Source organism: Mirounga leonina, unplaced genomic scaffold, assembly GCF_011800145.1.
Source record: "Mirounga leonina isolate KUSES-001 unplaced genomic scaffold, KU_Mleo_1.0 Mir_200, whole genome shotgun sequence".
In the NCBI taxonomy this organism is placed as follows: domain Eukaryota; kingdom Metazoa; phylum Chordata; class Mammalia; order Carnivora; family Phocidae; genus Mirounga; species Mirounga leonina.
The window spans coordinates 15,688,179-15,707,228 of record NW_023270503.1 but is presented as its reverse complement, the minus strand read 5'-3'; the positions used below and the strand labels follow the sequence as shown (position 1 = coordinate 15,707,228).

The window sequence follows — 19,050 nt, the reverse complement described above, 5'->3', positions numbered from 1 at the left end:
GCCGGGGAGGAGGGGGAGGAGGAGGAGGAGATGGGGGTGGGGAGGAGGAGGGGGAGAGGTGGGGATGGGCCGGGGGGGCGGGGACGGGGGGGTGTGCGAGCAGCGGGGCTGAGCTAAGCCGAGCCCACGTGTGACGGCTCTCGCCGCTGCCCCGGCTCCGCCGCTCGCAGAGAGATTCGGAGGAGCCCGGGCGGGGGGGAGGAGGAGGGGGAGGAGGGAGCGGGAGATCTCGGGGCTCGGAGCCGGCCGCCGCTCCGCTCCGATCGCTGTGGGGCTCGGTTTTTTGGGGGTGGGGGGGCGGGGGGGCTCAGATATGGAGGCAAATGGGAGCCAAGGCACCTCGGGCAGCGCCAACGACTCCCAGCACGACCCCGGGTAAGTTTCCAGCCGCTGCCCACCGCGCCGCCTCGGGCTCGCTCTCCTTGCAGCGGCGGGGACGGCGGTGCGCGGAGCCGGGCATCTCCCGCGCCCCCCCGCCCCTCCCGCGCACCCCCCCCGTGGAAGTTACACACCTTTGGATTGCATTTCGCCGTCACCTTCTCCCCCACCCCACCTCCCGGCTCTCGCTCGCTCGCTCCCCCCCGCTTTCCTTTTAGCTTTTGTAAGTTACACGTCAAAATGGCCGATCTGACATCGGTGCTCACTTCTGTTATGTTTTCTCCCTCTAGTAAAATGTTTATCGGTGGACTGAGCTGGCAGACCTCACCAGGTAAGGGAGGGAGGGGGGGACGTCTGGGTCCCCCCCTTCTTGGCTTCTTTATTGCTCTTTGTTATCCCGGCGTAGGAGCCCCCCCCCGCCATTGGCTCCCCACTTCTCCTGTGCAAGGTTATTTTTTTAAATAGCAAATCCTTTCCGAGCCCTCTACGCGACCTCTGTTGCCGAATTCCCCCCGCGTGTGCAAAAAATGCAAAAACAAAACAGAATAACAACAGAAAACTACTTTTGGTTTTTGTCCTTGATCAAAATTTGCATTGCTTTTTTTTCCCCACACCTTCTCTCCCCCCCCATCTCTCTCTTTCTCTCTCTACAGATAGCCTTAGAGACTATTTTAGCAAATTTGGAGAAATTAGAGAATGTATGGTCATGAGAGATCCCACTACGAAACGCTCCAGGTAAACCATTCTCTTCTGGATTTTGTCTTTATTTTAGAACAAAGTTTAAGTGTTATTTTTGGAGGTGTCTTCGGAAGTAGCTAAGCGGATTTAGAATGGGGCTCAGGCATGTGGCTAGTTTCGAACGTCGCTCTATTCCACCCCCCCCCCCCACGCCCGCCCCCATAACCCGAAAGGTTATTGTTAATTGGGGCTGAACTCTGGATACAGAGATGCCCATCTCTCTGCTTGAAGTCCTTTTCCCGTCGCTTCTTTTTCTCCTGTTTAAGATGACATTCAGCTTCATTCACTTTCTACATAGTTTTTTTTTTTTTTTTTTAATGTATGCTTTCCCCATACTCCCAGCTCCCTAAACTCTTCAGCCCCTTTTAGAAAGCTGGATGAATCTCTTCTGAGCGCCGGGTTTTCTTCGGAATAAAACAAAGCGTTAAGAAAGGGAAGGGGAGGAGGAGAGGAGAAGGAGACTGAGGTGGCGAAAGAGTGGAGACACCAGCATTTTCCAAGTTACCTCCACCCGCCCTGCCCCCGTTCCACTTCCCCGGTTAACCTTGATGTGTTTTCTTGCGAGGCGGAGGGGGCTTGGGGGAGGGCTGTGGGCCGCGGGGGTGCGAGGGGGCAACTTTGGCTCTCCATTCTGCAGGAGGGCTCACTCCTTGTTGCTTTCAATGGTGTCACATTTTCTTGTTTGTTTTTCTCCCTCTTTGTCTCATTTCAGAGGCTTCGGTTTCGTCACGTTCGCAGACCCAGCAAGTGTAGATAAAGTATTAGGTCAGCCCCACCACGAGTTAGATTCCAAGACGGTAGGTTGCTTTCTGTCGTTGTTGTTGTTCGCCCCTGTTCAGGACCCATCTGGGCACTGACAGCCCCATTTAAAGGGACCGTGCTTTCTTTTGCTTCTGCTGAGAACTGGGTAGTGATAAGCAGGGCTCTAGAGTTGGCTCTGAAGTTTGATGCCAAGGCTGGGTTTGGGGTTTTCTGTTTAGAGCCTGTCCCACTGCAGCTCCAGATGCTGCCCAGCGTAGGCCTGGGGGAGGGGTCTGCGCGGGGAGAGGCTATCTACGGGGCCCAGGGACCATCAAGGAAACTGCACCACAGAGCAAAGGCAACTTTTCTTTGTCAGCCGAGCACAGCCGCGTTACCAACTGTGGCTGTGGGAATTGGCTTTTAGAAGGCACAGCCCGCTTCGTGGCCAGCTGGGAGGGACTGGGGCCGGGAGGAGGGAGGAAGGCGAGGGGGCGCTAATCCCAGGTCCAGGCAACAGGTTTCTCCTGGGGCACCTCGGATTTGGAATGTGGTTTGAGAAGGGAAGGAGACCCCCCCAGAGCCACGCTGGGTGACTTCAGTGGGTGACTCCAGATGGAGTGAAATCTAACACTGATAAGGCCTTGGGTTTCCAAGTGATTTGGTTTTGCTTTTTTCCCTCAGATCCTTTATTTTTTGAGTGTGGGTACTTTTATAGCATTAGAAGGTTTCAGAGACTGGTGCGGAGAGGGGGAAAAGTCTCTAGGTAGAGATTAGAGAAGAAGGGAAGAAAGATATTTAGTACGGTCATGGGGGCGGGGGCGGACAGCTCGTAGTGTTTTATTTAGACCCCTGTGTTGGCTTTATGGCTCTCCCTTCCCTTTATGCCTGTTAGAATCTCCCTACAGTTTTTATACGTCCGCCAAAGCAGGGGCCCCGAGGTGACATTGGGATGCAGTGCTGGGCTGCTTGGGACTGTGGTAGGTGGTGGGGCAAGGCAAAGGACCAGGGTCTAGTCCCAGCTGCCCTTTATGAATTTGGGCAAGTTGTTCCCTGCCTCGGCGGGGCCTCAGTTTCCTTTTCTGTAAAATACAGGAGTGGAACAGGGTGATCTTCCAAGCCCTTTTTGGCTTTAACATTGAGGGGAAGGGAAAAAAGGGAAAGAAACCTGGCCACCTTTGGTGCACGTGAACTTATTTTGCAAATTCACCTTGTCTCTCTGATCAGAGGGCAGGTGCATGTTCACTAGCCCTCAAGAGAGGACCCCAGGCACTTTAAGTTGCTTTATCAATTGTGCTGGACTTGCCATAGCTTTTGCAGCCCAGCCTTTTTGCGCTTTTAGATAATTTAATTTTAGGGACAGTCATTTGTAGGGTGATAATGGATGTCTGAGGAATGTGTTTTTCCCCTTGACTTCTTGGTCAGACGTTTCAAAAAGCTAGCAAAATTAAAGAGGAAAATATTTCAAGGCAAATTCAGGAATTTATTATTCACTCCGTCTCCCCACCCTGGGTAGGAGAAATAGTATGTGGTTTCTATGGTGCCTGGTGGGTCATAGTCCTCAGTATCAGGTGCAAAACGTGCTGTTTTCCCTCCCTAATTGTTTGTGGATATGTTTTGGTCACTATTATTTAGTATAACCTAGATTTTGACTTTGTTTCAACGTTCAGTGCAGGAGGCAGAAGCGGTTGGTTTATTGACATGGAAACGAGGATCTTGTTTACCGTTACCTTAAAAGCTTTGTTTAGGTAACGGCCATTCACATCCAAAATAGTACCCTAGTCTTTTCCTAGAGGATTTGTAGCTACAGTAAGTAGAGCTGTACCTAACTAACTAATGTTTTAATTTTTGGTAGTTTTCTTTTTTGTTTGTTTTTTTTTAAAAAAATAGTTGACAGGGATGTGCAAAAGGTTGGGATTTGCCATACTTACCTTGACCTGTCCTCTCCTTTGGAGATTTCAGCGTGTAAACTTTGCACACTGAAAAACGCGCCTGGTGGTCTGACACGCTGTTATCCCAAACCCACCATCCAGGAATTCTGAATTGGCTTTGAGTTTTGTAATTTTTTTTTTTTAAAGATTTATTTATTTGACAGAGAGAAACATAGCGGGAGAGGGAACACAAGCAGGGGGAGTGGGAGAGGGAGAAGCAGGCTTCCCGCCGAGCAGGGAGCCCGATGCGGGGCTCGATCCCAGGACCCTGGGATCATAACCTGAGCCGAAGGCTGATGCTTAACGACTGAGCCACCCAGGCGCCCCGAGTTTTGTAATTTTAGATATTTTTGAGCGTTCCACTTTCTTCAGGGCTTCCTATCCCTACCCCCCAGCTCCTGGTCTCTCTCCCGGCATGTCCCTCACCTTTTACTCCACAAACAAGGTGACTTCTTACTGCAATTGTGTGCTGGTCAGCTCAAAAGCCGTATTCTGGGGGGAGTGTTTATAAAAAGACACATCTGTCTTATGTTTGGTCAACAGAATGGAAAATCCACACCTGTTGTATCTCTCTTGTAGACAGCTCTAGTCAGTGCCGAGTACACCTGTAGATGCGGTAATGTTAATCTTGATGAGAGGTTAGTTTCCTAGATCAGAGATTTTTGTCTATTTTAGTTTTTGAAAAGTAATCCCTCATTTCTCAGGTGATGTTTAAAGGTAAAAAAACATGCTGTGGACTTGTATTAGGTCTTTAAACCACCTTAAGACAAGTGGTAAATCTTTGTCTTACCAGCTGGGGTGTCCTAAGGGATGTAGGTCTGGGCACAAGAACTCTCTGGTGTGCCTTGCCCCCCCCGCCCCCCACTCTGTGCTTCATCCCACAGCCTTACTCTTTTTGCTGCCCCACAGCAGAACTGAAAACAAGGTTCAGGTTTACATTTTAAAAGGGGAAAATTGTATTATGAAAGCCAGAGCCTATAAATAAGTGACTTGTAGCAATATTCTGTGCAGAGTTTTACCCAAAGATTTGTTAACATTTAGAAGTCTAATGAAAACCAATAATGGGGATTTTTAAAATTCTTTCCCTCCCCATATTTTCTGTCCAACAACTTCCCCCACCTCGGATCAGCCTATTAGATTCAAATACTTCCATGGGAATTGTTTTGAGTTTTAAAGCCATTCCCCTTTTGAGAATCATGTGTTCTGCTGAGTGTCTGATCTGGGGGTGGAGGATGTTTTTCCATTCTGATTGGGGTTGGGGTAGGAAGAATACCCTAATTGTTACAGTAGATTCCTATTTCTTTTTTTCAGTAATTTTTTCTTTTTTTTTTACCCTCTCCCCATGATGACCTTACTTTTGTAATTTGGGTTTAGGTTGCTGATAGATTTCTACACTCTGTGATTTTTAAAATCCGGGTAGTTTTAGTGGATGTGTTTCCTTTTATTTTATGGTAGTATTATTATTATTTTTTAAGAACTGGGTTAGGTTCCATAGCTTTTGACACCTGCTTCCTCTTGTGGTCTAACTACAGAATGAACTGTCTTTTTGGCTAACTCAGGTAACTGTACTCTTGCCAACACGAATGAATGAACTCGAGCCATAGTGTTGGATGTCCATGGGGAGTTTTTGGATGTTGATGATTTAAAAAATTTTTGGCATCCCCTTTTCCACCTGCCTTGTTTAGTTATCACTGGGGAGAAGATCTCCTATCCAGTTACCGACTGCTGAAAAATTCTTATGTTTAATTTTTCAAGTTACGATTTTTTTTTTCAGGGATGATGGTCCCATCTTTTCTCCCAGTCCTGCATTGCAAATTAGATGCAGGTACCATTCAATGTCCAGTGTCTGCAGAAGAGAAGCCCTTGCTTAGATAAGAACATGTGAAATGTGATTTATTAAGAACATCACACGTTGAAATACATGGTAGGACACTTTAGAGAGGCTCCTTTATTTGTTACATTGTGGGAGGGATGAGTAAAGTTTGGATCAAAGTTTAAGGAACTTTTGAGTTGCCTGAGAAGTTACTAAAAGCTGGGTTATAAGCCTGAGAAATGAGTGATTAATAATTAGGTGATTAATCATAATTTTTTCTCCCTCTCCTCCAAATACTGGAATTGACTCTTTCTTTCCCATTTCCTCCCCCCCCAGATTGACCCCAAAGTTGCATTTCCTCGTCGGGCCCAACCCAAGGTAAGTAGGAGAATCAGTAATAGGATTTTAGCACTCAGAGATGGTTGCCAAGGATTTTGAATTTCAAACAGAGTACTGGCAATCAAGTGTTGAAACCTGGTGCCTTCAGGTACCTTCACGGTATCAGCATGTGGCTGTGAGAGTCCAGGCCAGGCAAGGAGCTCTGCAAGATAATCGCGTGCGTCTGCAATTTAGCCATCCTGAGGTGGGTTCTGAGCATCCAACAGGGGGCAGGGGCAAGCCTGATCCTTCGTGGCAGGACAGAGCTCCGTCTGTTGCAATATTTATGCAAATGTTCTATTTACTTTTTAAGCGTTGCCAAGATCCTATCAGGAAAACTTGGACATTTCCTTGTGACTGTCTTTTGGAGGGTTCTCTTTTGAGGCCCTTACAACTTGGAGTTTATGGAGAGGAGTAGAATTTGAGTAAACAGCTTGTCTTTCCTTGGAGAAACGACTTTGTAGACCCATAAAGCCCTGAATCTGACAGAGGAGGCATTGGATGTCTGGGTTTCAGGTTGGTGGGATCAATCAGGGCACATTTTCAAGTGCTGGGGCCTGGGGGAGAAGCTCTGAGTCTGTTATAACCTTGGAGGAGTGGTACTACAAGATTTGCTTAGAGGGTCGAGATTGGCCTTCACTCTTTTTTTTTTTTTAAATTTTATTTATTTATTTGAGAGAGAGAGAATGAGAGACAGCACAAGAGGGAAGAGGGCAGAGGGAGAAGCAGACTCCCTGCTGAGCAGGGAGCCCGATGCGGGACTCGATCCAGGGACTCCAGGATCATGACCTGAGCCGAAGGCAGTCGCTTAACCAACTGAGCCACCCAGGCGCCCCGGCCTTCACTCTTTCACAAGTGTGTGGCTAACATAGTTTTCGCTGAGCTTGCCAGCTGTGGGGATGAGAACAGAGCTACCTGGAACCGAGGGTGAAATTTATGGGCTTAATATGTTAAAATCACACGTTTTAATTATACTTTTTTCCTCCCTATGTAATATTGAGAGGTAGACTTTTCCTGTAGCTTGTGGCCTTGGCGTTCTTTTAGGGAAGGGGGGGAAAGGTGAAGCGTCGGATTACAGGTCATAAAGGGAAAGAGTTGTTGCTTTTGCAAATTCCATTTATTTCTTCAAGCATAGTCTCCCACAGGTGGAACCTTTTAATTGTGTAAGGGGAGGGATGAAGCACTTTAATGAAGAAAAAGTTGGCCCTTGTGGATGACATTTTGAGAATTTCAGGTCTGGAGCCTGCCATGTGATCCATCCTTCCTTCCTTTTTTTTTTTACCCCCATGTAATTTTTCTTTTCCTTTCTTTTCTTTCAAAGGAAACACAAATCTCTTAAGTAAATAGAGCAAAAATACTTTCTTAAGGCATTTTTTTTCTCCTAATGATTAAGCAAATAATAGGAATCAATGAACCGAAGAGGTTAGATTATTTCTGTACTGAACACAAACTTTCGGACTGCTAACTGTGTAAAGGTTGCTTTTCAAACTGTGTGTGATCCTTGACATTTCAGAGGCTTTCCAGAATTAGCAGTGTTTCCTGGGTTTGGAAGAATTGCTGTTTCTTCCATAAGTGTGAATCTTCAAATTTCCAGGTTAGTCATTTGATCACCCAGAACTAGGATCAGATTAACCTAGAAGGAAACTGGAAAAATCCCTGACTTGGTCAAATCATGGGTTTGACCTGTTTTCTCTTCCCTCTTGTTGCCCACCCCTCACTTCCACCACTTTTTTTTTTTTTTTTTAAACCAGGAAAGCTGTATTTCATTTTAACATACTCTGGCATTTGGTTTTTCGGTGATGCATTCAACTTGAAAACGAGATACACTATTTCTCGAACTTGTCAAAGTGTCCACCTCCCCTCCCCCACCCCCAACCTGGAGTCTGGGATGTTTTAGGTGGATTGTCAGACTTTTAGATGTGAGCAAATATTATACCAGTTGGGGGAGGACATCTTTCTGTGGAGTTCTAGAGATTGCATAACAATACCTTGCTTTTTATGGCACCCTTTCCCAAGGACTTTCCTATCTGTTATCTCCATCTGCATCTCAGGTCCCAAGACACTGAGCAAACCACCTCTCCCGGCCTGTTTGCTCTTCTGTAAAAGGTGAGTGTTGGGGGTAGCTCCCTCACAAGGTTGCTGTGGAGAATGAAAGAGCCCGGCACGGGGTGAGGGCCTCATCCATCCCCATCGTCACCATTATCATTATTTTTGTTGGTTTAATCATCTTTCTTTTTGTTATCTTCAAGCGCAGCAGCTTGGGTTTGGATCCCGGCTCTGCCCCTCATTCGCTGCGTGGATGTGGGCAAATCGTTTGGTTTCTTGGAATCTCATATACTCCATCTTACTGGGTTTTTTTGCAGATTAAATAAATTAATAAAGGTAAAGTGCTTAAAAAAAAAAAAGACCTGGCGCGTGGTAATACCATATGTATTACCTGCTGTTTTTACTGTTAATTTTGTTAGGCTCTCATACCAGTCGCCAAGAGCGGTCTAGTGATCATAATGACGTTAATTGAATTTATGTGCCAGGCACTGTTGTAGGGTCCTTACGTATATCAACTCATCCAGTCTTCGCCTGTGTCCTGAGAGGTGGGCACTAGGATTATGTCCAATCTATAGATGAGAAAACCGAGGCATACATGGGCTGAGAAGTGGGGTACGGGCAGCCTAGCTCCAGAACCGGGCCCCTGCCCGGTGAGCTATCCTGTGGCGGGGATCTAGGGGTCTCACCTGTCCGTTCGGGTGGAGGACGCAGCGCAGGGTGGTGGTCAGGCTGTGAGGAGCTGAACCGTAGCCAGTGTGCGCGGACTTTGAAGGTCCCTGGTTGGGTGATTCACCCAGCCCCCGTGATGTCATCCTGTGGGGTGACTCTGGCTGGCCGTGTGGAGGGGCACCCTTTCACAGGGCTCTGTGCTTTGCTCAGCTCCAGGGAAGCGGCTGGGGAATTTGCGAGGTGTGTGCTGGTTGGGAGTTGGGGCAGGATGGGGAGAAAGTGCCTTTCTTGTCAACGGTTCTTTTCTGATAGAATTTGAGCCCGGCCACGGGGATTTCAGACTGAAGTTAGTGTTGGAGGCCAAACTCTGGCTGGCAGGGAGTCTAGGAGTTTAAGTCACCCTTACTTATTTTTTGTTTATCTCCCTTCTATAAAACTTCTGTGTGTGGACATGTCGGGGTGCGAGGTGAACTGCGAGGTGCGAGGTGAACTGCGCCCCTCCTCGGGGGCTGGGTGAGGAGCTTGTCAATGATACAGCGTGGGTTTCAGTTAAAATGCATTTCTCTGCTTTCTGGCCGTCTCTCTTTGCTAGCACTCGCCAGAGAAATATTCGTGGAGGTGTTAAAACAAGACTAGTGGAAAGAAACTGTAACTTAATACGAAAGCAAAGCCGTGGCAGTGAGGAGCAGATTTCATATTAGTACTGTCATAATATTCTTTAATGTATCATATAAATAAAAATCCGTTTTGACCAGAATTTTAATGAGCGATCCGAAGGAAGGGCTTTGAATCCTGCAGTTCATTCATCCCCCTTTGCGATGTAAATGTTCACCTCTCAAGTGAAGTATAATGGGGCTTTATTAACTAGTCGAGGGGCGACTCTTTGGAGACTAGTGGCCGTTAATTAGCAAAGTACATTTTGATCAGAAGACGATGGGTCCGTTCTGTGCCTTCCTATTTCGCTGGATGATTATTTCATTTTGTAAAATATGTAAGAGTTTCTTCCCCTCTGTCTTTTAAAAAATTAAAATGGTCGTGCTATTCTAAAAAAGATGACTTAATTTGAAGCTGTTGGAGGAACGGGCATGATTGGGATCAATCATGTCATATCATTTTGTCAGTCCCTTTGGGCAGAAGCGTTGGCTGCCTGCAAGAGTTTTGCTCAAGCTCGTGGGTTCTTCTTCTCGTGTGGAAAAACCAAGAGGCTGTCGAACCTCTTAGGGGCACGGGCGAGTCTGGGTGTAACTCCCCATCTGCCCTACTTATCCTCATGTGTCATAAAGCTTTCTCTGCTCCCCAGGTTGCCATTTTCCTCCTTACGTGTCAGAGGCCAGAACCTTATCTGTTGATCCATGGAGATCTCATTTCTTCAGCCTATTTCCAGTTGCTTCACTGGCAGCTGGGTGACCATGGGCACCCCACGTGGGCCCCTCTATGCCTCAGTTTCTTCCTCTTTAAAACAGGGGTGTAGTGCCCAGCGTGGGGTGGTTTTCAGCGTGAATGCAGAGCTCTTTGCTGGGAGCCTGGCACAAGGTGGTGCCAGCAGGTGTCTGCTGGTATCATTATTACAGAATTATTTATCATTACTACCATTTTTAAGTCCTCTCCGCGCCCGACGTGGGGCCCCAACCTACAACCCCAAGATCAAGAGTCACGTGCTCTAAGCAATGGAGCCAGCCAGGCGCCCCATTATCGAATTATCTTTGTCGAATAAGAAAAGCTACAATGGAAAATGACGCAAGAGAAATCCTGATTGGAACGTAAGCCCCCTGCCTGCTGACATCGCCGGATGCTGACTTCGGTGCTCCAGATGAATCCAGCCCACCTTTTTCAGGGCGGAGGCAGCTGACATGCGGGGAAGTTAGGTTGGCAGCGCGAGGGCACACAGCTAAGTTGTGGCAAGGTTGAGCGAAGCCAGGTTTTCCTGCTCCTGTCTCGTGCACTGATGAGGCTCTGGGGCCTGGAAGGTTCTCTGTTACGCATGCATCCGTCCAGATGGGTGCAGCACAGCACGAGCGTTTTACACAGGCACCTCCTGTTCCGGGGGAGTGGTTCCTTGGCAGCTTCTCAAGGGCGGGCGAGGGGTGAGTTCTCGGCATCTGGCCTCCCCCTGCTGCGGTGGGTCGGGTCATTCTAGCTTCGTGCCATCCCGGATGATCTGCGGCTGTCACCTCGCCGGCCACAGTTACCCAGCCTGCCGGTGGGTTTCTGGTTCCCAGCGGGGACGTGGTGGTGTGTGTGCAGCCTTGTCCACAACCTCGAGGACCCTGGGGGATTAGTGGCTTAGCCGCTTTCTTGTCGGGGAGCGCGGCTCCTTCCTGCGTTCCGGTCAGCAGCAGGTGTCCGCTCAGGAGGAGGGGCGCCCCATCCTACAAATGTCCTTTCCCGAGATTCTGCCTTGCCTTGCATGCTTTCCTTTCAGCGTTAAGGTCAGTCTGCCGAGAAGCCGGAGCTGCTCTGTTCTATGTCAGATGTCTTTGGCGGGCAGGTGAGACCCCTCCGCCGCTGCAAGAAGAGAGGAGGAGGGAGGCACTCTCTGAGGAACCAGCCGACCCTCTTGGGTGCCCCCCTGAGGTGGCATCTGTTCTTCCTGTCCTTTTGTGTGTGTGTTTTTTTTTAAGATTTTATTTATTTATTTGAGATAGAGAATGAGACGGGGGAGAGAGCATGAGAGGGGGAAGGATCAGAGGGAGAAACAGACTCCCTGCTGAGCAGGGAGCCCGATGCGGGACTCGATCCTGGGACTCCAGGATCATGACCTGAGCCGAAGGCAGTCGCTTAACCAACTGAGCCACCCAGGCGCCCTCCTTTTGTGTTTTTAAACCTGAACGTTCTCTGGCTGGAAGTCCCAGGAATCCAAAAGGGAGATGTAGTTCATCATCTCTGTTTGCTTGTTTGATCTGGTGTGTTCACTGAGTAAGAGCTTGTTTGATTGTTTTTAATTGCTGACTCTGTGCACCCACTTTTGGGGGGATTCAGGAAACCCTCAATGCCCACCAAAGTCTGAGCTTCTTAGCCAGGTAGCTAGGGTCGTTCAAGATCTGTACAAGGTGTGTCTTCTTCCAGCTTACTTCTCAACTCTTCTCCCTTTTGCTGCCTTGAAATTGCACGTTCCCCCTTCTCGGAATAGCTGCCCTTTTGTGCATCCCTACCTGCACTGTCCTTTCTGCTCTGGCCTGTGTACCACACGCCTCTCTTTCAAAGCCCGACTTGGGTTACCTTTTCCACAGAGCTGTTTCTGCTCTCTCTTCCATGTAGTACTTCTTTCTCTGGATTTCCTTAGCGTTTTACCTTTTCTTTGGTTATGGCAAACTGTAATAATATAATAACAGTAATAATAAGTTAGCAAATAATAAACAGTAATAAATTTGCAAAAAGTTGTTGACACACTCGTTAGGCATTGTGCTGGGCACGGATTCATATCTTTATCCACCAAACATCACTGAGCACCTCTGGTGTGCCAGGGCCTGTGTGAGGTTCTGGGGACGGTGTGGAGAATAAGACCAAAAAGTCCCTGCCCTCATGGGGCTTTCACTCTACGGGGGCAAATAAGTACTGAGCAAGTGAATGAGTACCTAACATGCTGACAGGTGTGCGACCACAGTAGGGTAAGAGTGAGGGTCGGGCGGGGAGAGACTGTATCTTCCGTGCGTTCACTTGCCGTTCTCGGCCTTTGGGCAATTCTTTACCAAGTTTCTGCTTAGCATCGGGAACTGTGTTAGGCGCTTTGTTCTGAGTTTTACGGTTATTTAGGTTCATGCCTTATTGTCTGCACTGGACAATGAAGTCTAAGGACACAAAGAAGATTTTTTTTTTTTTTAAGATTTTTTTTATTTATTTATTTGACACACAGAGAGAAAGCACAAGTAGGCAGAGAGGCAGGCAGAGAGAGAGGCAGAAGCAGGCTCTCCACTGAGCAGGGAGCCCGATGCGGGACTCGATCCCGGGACTCCAGGATCATGACCTGAGCCGAAGGCAGTCGCTTAACCAACTGAGCCACCCAGGCGCCCAAACATGTTCTATTAATTGCAAAAAAACCCTTAGCTTTTACTGCCGCTCTTCCGCACACCATCAGTCTCCACGTAGGTGGAATGAATGCAAAACGGCAAGGGTGACACGGTTCTTGTTTTCAAGGGTCTTAGCTCCTCTGGTTGGGAGGACGGCTGCTACCTGTGGAACAGGAGAGGGTGTGAGAAACACAGCAGAGCAGCAGGAACGGTCTTCAGAGGAAGGAAGAGCTAAGATAGCTTCTCAGAGGAGGTGGTCTTTGCCCCAGATCCTGAGGAACAGGAAGGAGGGAAGAATGGCAGGAATGCGAGGGGCTAGGAGAGGTCAGTGGGCCGCTGCAGCGAAGGGCGTGTGTTGCCCGGTGCTCGGGGTGGAGGCGTGGAGAGCAGGCTGGGGCCAGGTTGGGTTGCCTTGAATGCCAGGCAGAGCAAACGAGTCTGGGCTTTATTTGGCATGTGCTGGGGAACCTGTTTTGTGTGTGCACGATCACGGAGATGCCCCGTACAATGTTCTGAGCTCTTTGGGATCAATCTGGAAGCTGGGGATAGGACTGTGGCTGGTGTGGTTTCATGGAGACCCTCCCACCCTGGATCTGTGCCTTCTGCGTCATTCATACTGTGTTCTCTCTGGCTGCTGAGCCTTCTCTAGGAGTGATGTTCTTGGCAGATACCACCCCTGCCCTTTGGGGTGTGCGGCAACCGCGAAGAGCTCTGTCCTTCTCTTGCTTCTATGTTTTCCCTTCCGCACCTCTTTACCTTCTTAACTAGGGGCCATGACAGAGACGAAATCCCAAAGTTCTATACTCTGTCCTCGTCTAAGCCGTGTTGTTGACCTTGCTGTGTGTAGACAACGAGATGTCATTTCTTGGTGCGGAAATCACAGATTGTCTGTGTATCACCAGGGTGTGTGCCCTGGGGCTCAGACCTCTGAAGCCTGTGCCTTCAGAGGTCTGCTTGGGGTCACCTTTCTCTCAGAGTGGCTGCCTGGTGTGAGGAACATGAGATTTTGGGATCATGACCTGTGCCTACCGTGTGATACGAGAGGTGTGAGCAAGTGTGGGCTGGGGCCTGAGCACCTCGTGGTACATGGTAGGGGCCCAGGCTCTAGGGCGGTTGGTCCCGCTGGGGCAGGTGTCCCACTGGGTCCCACGTATACAACAAGCTATCTCTGTTCTCTCTCTCTTTCAAGGGTAGATAACATCAAGTTCCCAGGGATCTGGGAAGTTATTCCCAGGGTGTGTGTCCGCCTGCTATACTTCTTTATTTTATTTTGAGACCTTCAGTGATGAAGAAGAAAAATCCTAACCCACAATTATGGCTGTTACTTGTTGTGAGTCAGTATGTTCGAGGCACTGTGCTAAGCCTCTGTATGATTAATCTCCTTTAACTTCATCCTGACACCAGTCCTTTGCAGTGCTTTGTGTTTTCTCTGCCTTGCAGAATGGTAAACCGAGGCCCAGGGAGGGTAAGCAGCTTTCCTGGGGCCGTACTCCTAGGAAGGGTCAGTGTTGGCCTTTGGACCAAAGTCTGTCTGAATTCCAAGTCTCAGCTCTCTTAACCACAAAGCCCCGCTGCATCCAATAAAATCTACCCCCGCTGTGGGTAGATTTTTAGGTTCGAGTGCTTTGCCCGACTGCTGTAAAGTGCTCAGGCCGAGGAACAGGAATAGATTTTGGTGTGGTCTGGCCAGGAAGCTTCAGTTTAGTTTCCACTGCTTACCAAGAAGGTAAGAACCTTCTTGGCACAGTTGAATGCCACTTCCCAGCTAGGGAATTGTGGACAAATCGTTTAATGGTGTTGTGCCTCTATTTCTTCACCTGTAAAATGGGGGTTTTCACAGCACTTCCATCCTAGATTTGTTCAGGAGATTAAATGGGTTATTGCACACGAAGGGCCTGGGGTGACCCAGTATAAGCATTGGTTGTCTGTTACTGTTCCCAAAGATGGCACTGGCTAGATTGTACGCGGACCTTACCTAGCGGCTTGTGGGTACTGTTGTCCTTCCTAGGGGTGATGGATAGAATAGCACGTTGAGATTCGGGAGATGGTATGTGCAGTGGCTGGGTCTGCTCCCAGGGTCCTGGCTCTGCTCCCAGGGTCCCGGCTCTTGAAGGGGAGATAGCGTGCGTCCTTCGTCTTGGGGTTGCTGGGTGGGCATGGGGAATGCATTTCCTCTTCTGTATCTGATAGCTGTGTTTTTAATGCCTTTGAGAGTGAAGTCCTGGGGAGTAGCTAGGGGACAGCTAAGACACTGCTGTGTGAGAGGTCTCTCCGTGAGCCTTCTCTCTCCCAGGCCTGGTCTTTATCTGCCTGGGGGTAGTTCCACCAATGACTGATCTGAAAGCATCGCATTCATTTATTTGTCACTGACTGTGACAGGCAAGTTAATGCTAATGGATTCTTTTTTTAGCCTGTTGTCTGGGATGAGTTTCTCCCAAATGTCCTGAAATCTAAGGCATTAGGGGAATGTGTAACTTTTATGGCAAGGGAGGATTTAAAAGATAAATCGGGTTTTGTGTGCAAGGGTCTTAAATTTAGGTTAGGGGCGAGAGCGGCCAAGGAGGGGATGTTGGGGCCAGCCCAGAATCTTCTTTTTAAGAAATCCATTCGGAGCTCTAAACTGCTGTTTCTGTTTCAATTATGTGACAATTTCAAGGGTTTAGAAAAATCTAATAAAATGGTCTTGATGATGCATTCTGGGGAGAGAGTGCTTTAGAAGATCCAGGAGAATAAATTCCCTGGGGTCAAGAGATTCTCATTCCTGCCACCTCGGGCCTTCTTTCATCGGGGGTTTTTACATTTTTATTGTTTTGAAGGACAGAAAACGGAGTTGGAATGTATTCAGGGCTTCATCCATATCCTCCACCGAAATGAATTATTCTCTTTGGGCAATTGCAGGTAGACGGGCCATAGTGATCACTAGCTCTTTTTTTTCCTTTTTGTTCTTCTTTTCTTTCTCTCTCTCTCTCTCTCTTTTTTTTTTTTTTTAGCTGCCATGTTGTAAATGACTTTCAGAGCACGGTTTGTGTGTGTAGTGATTTTGAATAAAGCAACCACAGAGAAAAAACTTGGAGGAGCGAGCAGAGAGGCCCTCTGGAAGTTTTTTCTCTTCTCCAGTCAAAGCTTTTGATAGTTTCCCAAGGAACAGAAGTTTATAATGGAAGCCGGCTTTGGGCTGCCCGCGGGAACGGCACGCAGAAAGACCTAGTGTAGCAAAACGCGATGCTGAGTGACATTAATGAGGTGGCCGCTCTGGTGGGAGGGAGGCAAGGAACCAGCAAAGCAGCGGTTCCCATGACTGGCTCTCGGCTGACTGTGTCTCCTTCTGCATGCTCGCGTGGGCGTGCGTGTGTGTGCGTGCACACGCTCTGTTTCCCAGGGCCCTGCGATCAAAGTTTTAACACCAAGCCCTGCTCCATTGGCTTCGATCCTCGCCATCCTAGGGAGGCCATGTGTGGCGGGTTCTCAAATTCCACCTACTGAAAAGTATAGTTTTAAGCCTGGAGGCATTTTGCTTTACCTTCCAGGTCCCTGGTGGAGCCTGCGTCACAGTGCTGGGCCACTGTTGGGAACACCAAGGCCAAGAGGGCGAAGAAAAGTCAGTATTCTCGTCCCAGAAATGGATTCTAGGGAGGCAGGAGGAGAAAACCTGTTCGCTTGTAACTTTACTTTCTTTTTCTAAAGCCCTAGCCTGATAACATTTCATATTGATGGTATAAATGGAACATTGCAACCACTACTTCTTAAATATTTTAGTGCCTTGGAATGTATTCTGTATTTCCACGTTGCTCCTTGGGCAAGACTTTCCAGTTACTCAAGAAAAGCAGCCACATTTCAGGTAGATTACCTGGTCAGAAGGTGAGAAACCTGCCTTACCCAGCGGGACCTTGGGACTCTTGGTCTATTGTCCACTCATTCCAGGAATGAAACTGCTCTCCTCTGCCTCATTCCTCAGCATGGCATTGGAATGAGCATCCTGAGTATCCTGAACCGTCCTGGGCAGGTGTTTGAAAAACTGCTGCGAGATCTAAAGCAAAAAAGTTCGAGGGAGGCTGGAGTGGGTGGGGTGGGTGGAAACAGTGAGTATTTATTGATGCTCCCCTGGTTTATTTTTTTATTTATTTTTTATTTTATTTTTTATTTTTTATTTTTTTTCCCCTGGTTTATTTTTTTACCCCTTCAGTTCCGATCCCTCTGGGAGCTCTCTCAAGTGTGTCCTTTTTGTAGTTAAAGGCAAACCAACAAACAAAAATGTTTAAACTTACACACATAACGCTTAATAAAAACCGGCCGGTAGTTCACCTTCTCTTTCACCCCGGGGGGAAAAAAAAGGATTGCATTAGGGGTGCTTGAGCCTAGGCAAAAACCGGGCTGTGAATCTCCACAAGACTGTTACGTGTGTATGTTTCCTCTTCTGTTTTCAAAGCGGATAATTGGTTTTAGTAAGAACTTCTGACTTGATTAGGGGACCCTTAGGAAATTAAAGTGTGTTTGAATTTCACAAGTATAATTTTAATTATACAAATTTTGCGTTTTCCACTAGGGAGCTAGGTTCAGAACTTGTTTTCCTATACTAATAGGGGTAGTAAAGCTGATTATGGCAGAATGCCTTACTTAAATTGCTTTGAAAATAAAAATCCATGGATTGGATCATTGTTTTTCCCTGCAGAACACGATGTTCAGGTTCACGTCCGCACACGTTCCCACATCCTTGTTAAAAGAGATTTTTCAGCGGATCCACAGAAGTGTAGAACTGAGTGACATAGTTGGGGGGGGTACCTCATTATGAATTTTTCTGCTGCACTTGCTGAAAGAATTCAATTAAAGTTCTTTTTGAGCACAAGTCCTGCCTGGGCAGCCTCTCTTTGGCACACTGCCACGTCAGCGTGTTGTGCTTGCCTTTATAACCCCCATCACCCTGTTTGCTCAGAGCCTGTGTGTTCACAGCCTTCGTTCTTCAGCTGCCCCTCTTCAGCAGGACCCCGCTGGATTAGAGCAGAACGCACCGTGGAAACAGTCACCTGAGTTCTTGCCCAAGCGGCAAAGAGATGATGGAGAGGGGGATGAGCAGACCCCCTGGGCTTTCCCGAGAAGGGCTGATTGTGTTAATGGGAAATGACCGTTTCTCAGGGCCATCCAGACAAAACGCCATGTGTCGGGGAAGTGCTTTGTAGGTTTGAACTCAAGCATCCTCAAACGTCTCCCCCTGTGCACGGGCTTTAAAAGCTGCCTAGGGGCCAACGCCTCGGTCTTCCTGGGCTCTTGTTCTCAGATTTTCACAGGAGAGCTTGAAGACAACAATTGTTCGCCGAAGAGAAATCCTGGAAACAGTTTGTGGGAGAGGTGGTGTCTGAAAATATGGGAAAAATAAAGCTCCAGCTGTGCACCTGAGTCCACCCCATCTCCCGTCCCATGTTTAATCATCCACTTTATTATTCTTACTCCTTTCTGTTGAAGTGGTGTAGCTTAGTGTTGAAGAGCCTGGACTCTGGAAGCAGGCTGAGTTTGAATCCTTGCTCTGTCACTTCCCAGCTGTGTGACCTTGAGCACGTCACCTAAATATTCCATGCCTTAGTTCTGTCATCTGCGAAATGGGCACAATAACAGGCTCTCCTCCCTGGGTTTGTTGTGAGGATTCCATGAGTTGACAGAGAAAGTGCTGGTGTCTGGCGCACAGTAGGCACTTTGGGTGTGTGAGTTAGTATTGTTAGGAAGAGTCAGGCAAAATGCTCACCGTCTGCCTTGCCTGGTAGTTGGAGACCTGATCAGTGCTGCGGTCTCTGGTCTTAGATATTTTTTTCTTCAGCAATTGAGGAATACAAAAGAGCGTACGTGTGTGTGTGTGTGTGTGTATGTGTGTAAATATATGTGATTAGGTGGAATCATGGTGTAATTCAGATTCAGGGGCGTTTCGTGCTATTACAAATGGGGCATGTAGTTTGGTAGGCGCATGGCCCCGGGGCTCAAGCCTCTGCAGTGAATTCGGTGCTGCCACTGACTCTGTGACCTTGGGAAGGTGTCTAAACTTTTCCAAGCTTCGATTCTGTACCTAAAAACTGGGGGTAACAGAGTTGTGGGATGAAATGAGACACTGTAAATCAGGCACCTGGTGTATGGTTGGCACTTAGAACATGTGAATTCCTTCCTCCGCAGGGAAGGGGGTTTTTTCTTTGTTTTTTTTTTTTTTTTCTTTTTGTATCTTGAAAAATGAGAAAGATACAAAGTACTCTGCTCTTGCTGGAGATTCTGGAGTTAGTGGATGAGTCCTTAGAAAGCTGACTGTAAGAGGGGGTGCTCTTATCCTTAATCTACATGCAAAAGGGCTGTCTTAGGGGCTTTGTTTCACAAAACC

General features: G+C 48.0%; 1 protein-coding gene across 7 annotated transcripts in view; it reads left to right on the top strand.

Annotated features, from left to right (window-relative positions):
- Nucleotides 1-134: 134 nt before the first annotated feature.
- The window catches only part of MSI2 (musashi RNA binding protein 2), a 385,784-nt gene continuing 366,868 nt past the window's right edge, over nucleotides 135-19,050 (top strand). For 2 of the 7 annotated variants that reach the window (XR_004683181.1, XM_035026771.1), the window contains exons 1-5: nucleotides 136-375; nucleotides 669-709; nucleotides 1,032-1,113; nucleotides 1,829-1,913; nucleotides 5,935-5,976. Coding sequence is in view for 6 of the 7 variants with exons in the window: in XM_035026771.1 (XP_034882662.1) it covers nucleotides 314-375; nucleotides 669-709; nucleotides 1,032-1,113; nucleotides 1,829-1,913; nucleotides 5,935-5,976 (312 nt within the window). In the remaining variant the exon portion in view is untranslated. Of the gene's footprint in view, nucleotides 376-668; nucleotides 710-1,031; nucleotides 1,114-1,828; nucleotides 1,914-5,934; nucleotides 5,977-19,050 lie in introns of all 7 variants that reach the window. The other 5 variants (XM_035026769.1, XM_035026768.1, XM_035026773.1 and 2 more) reach the window with 4 other exon arrangements.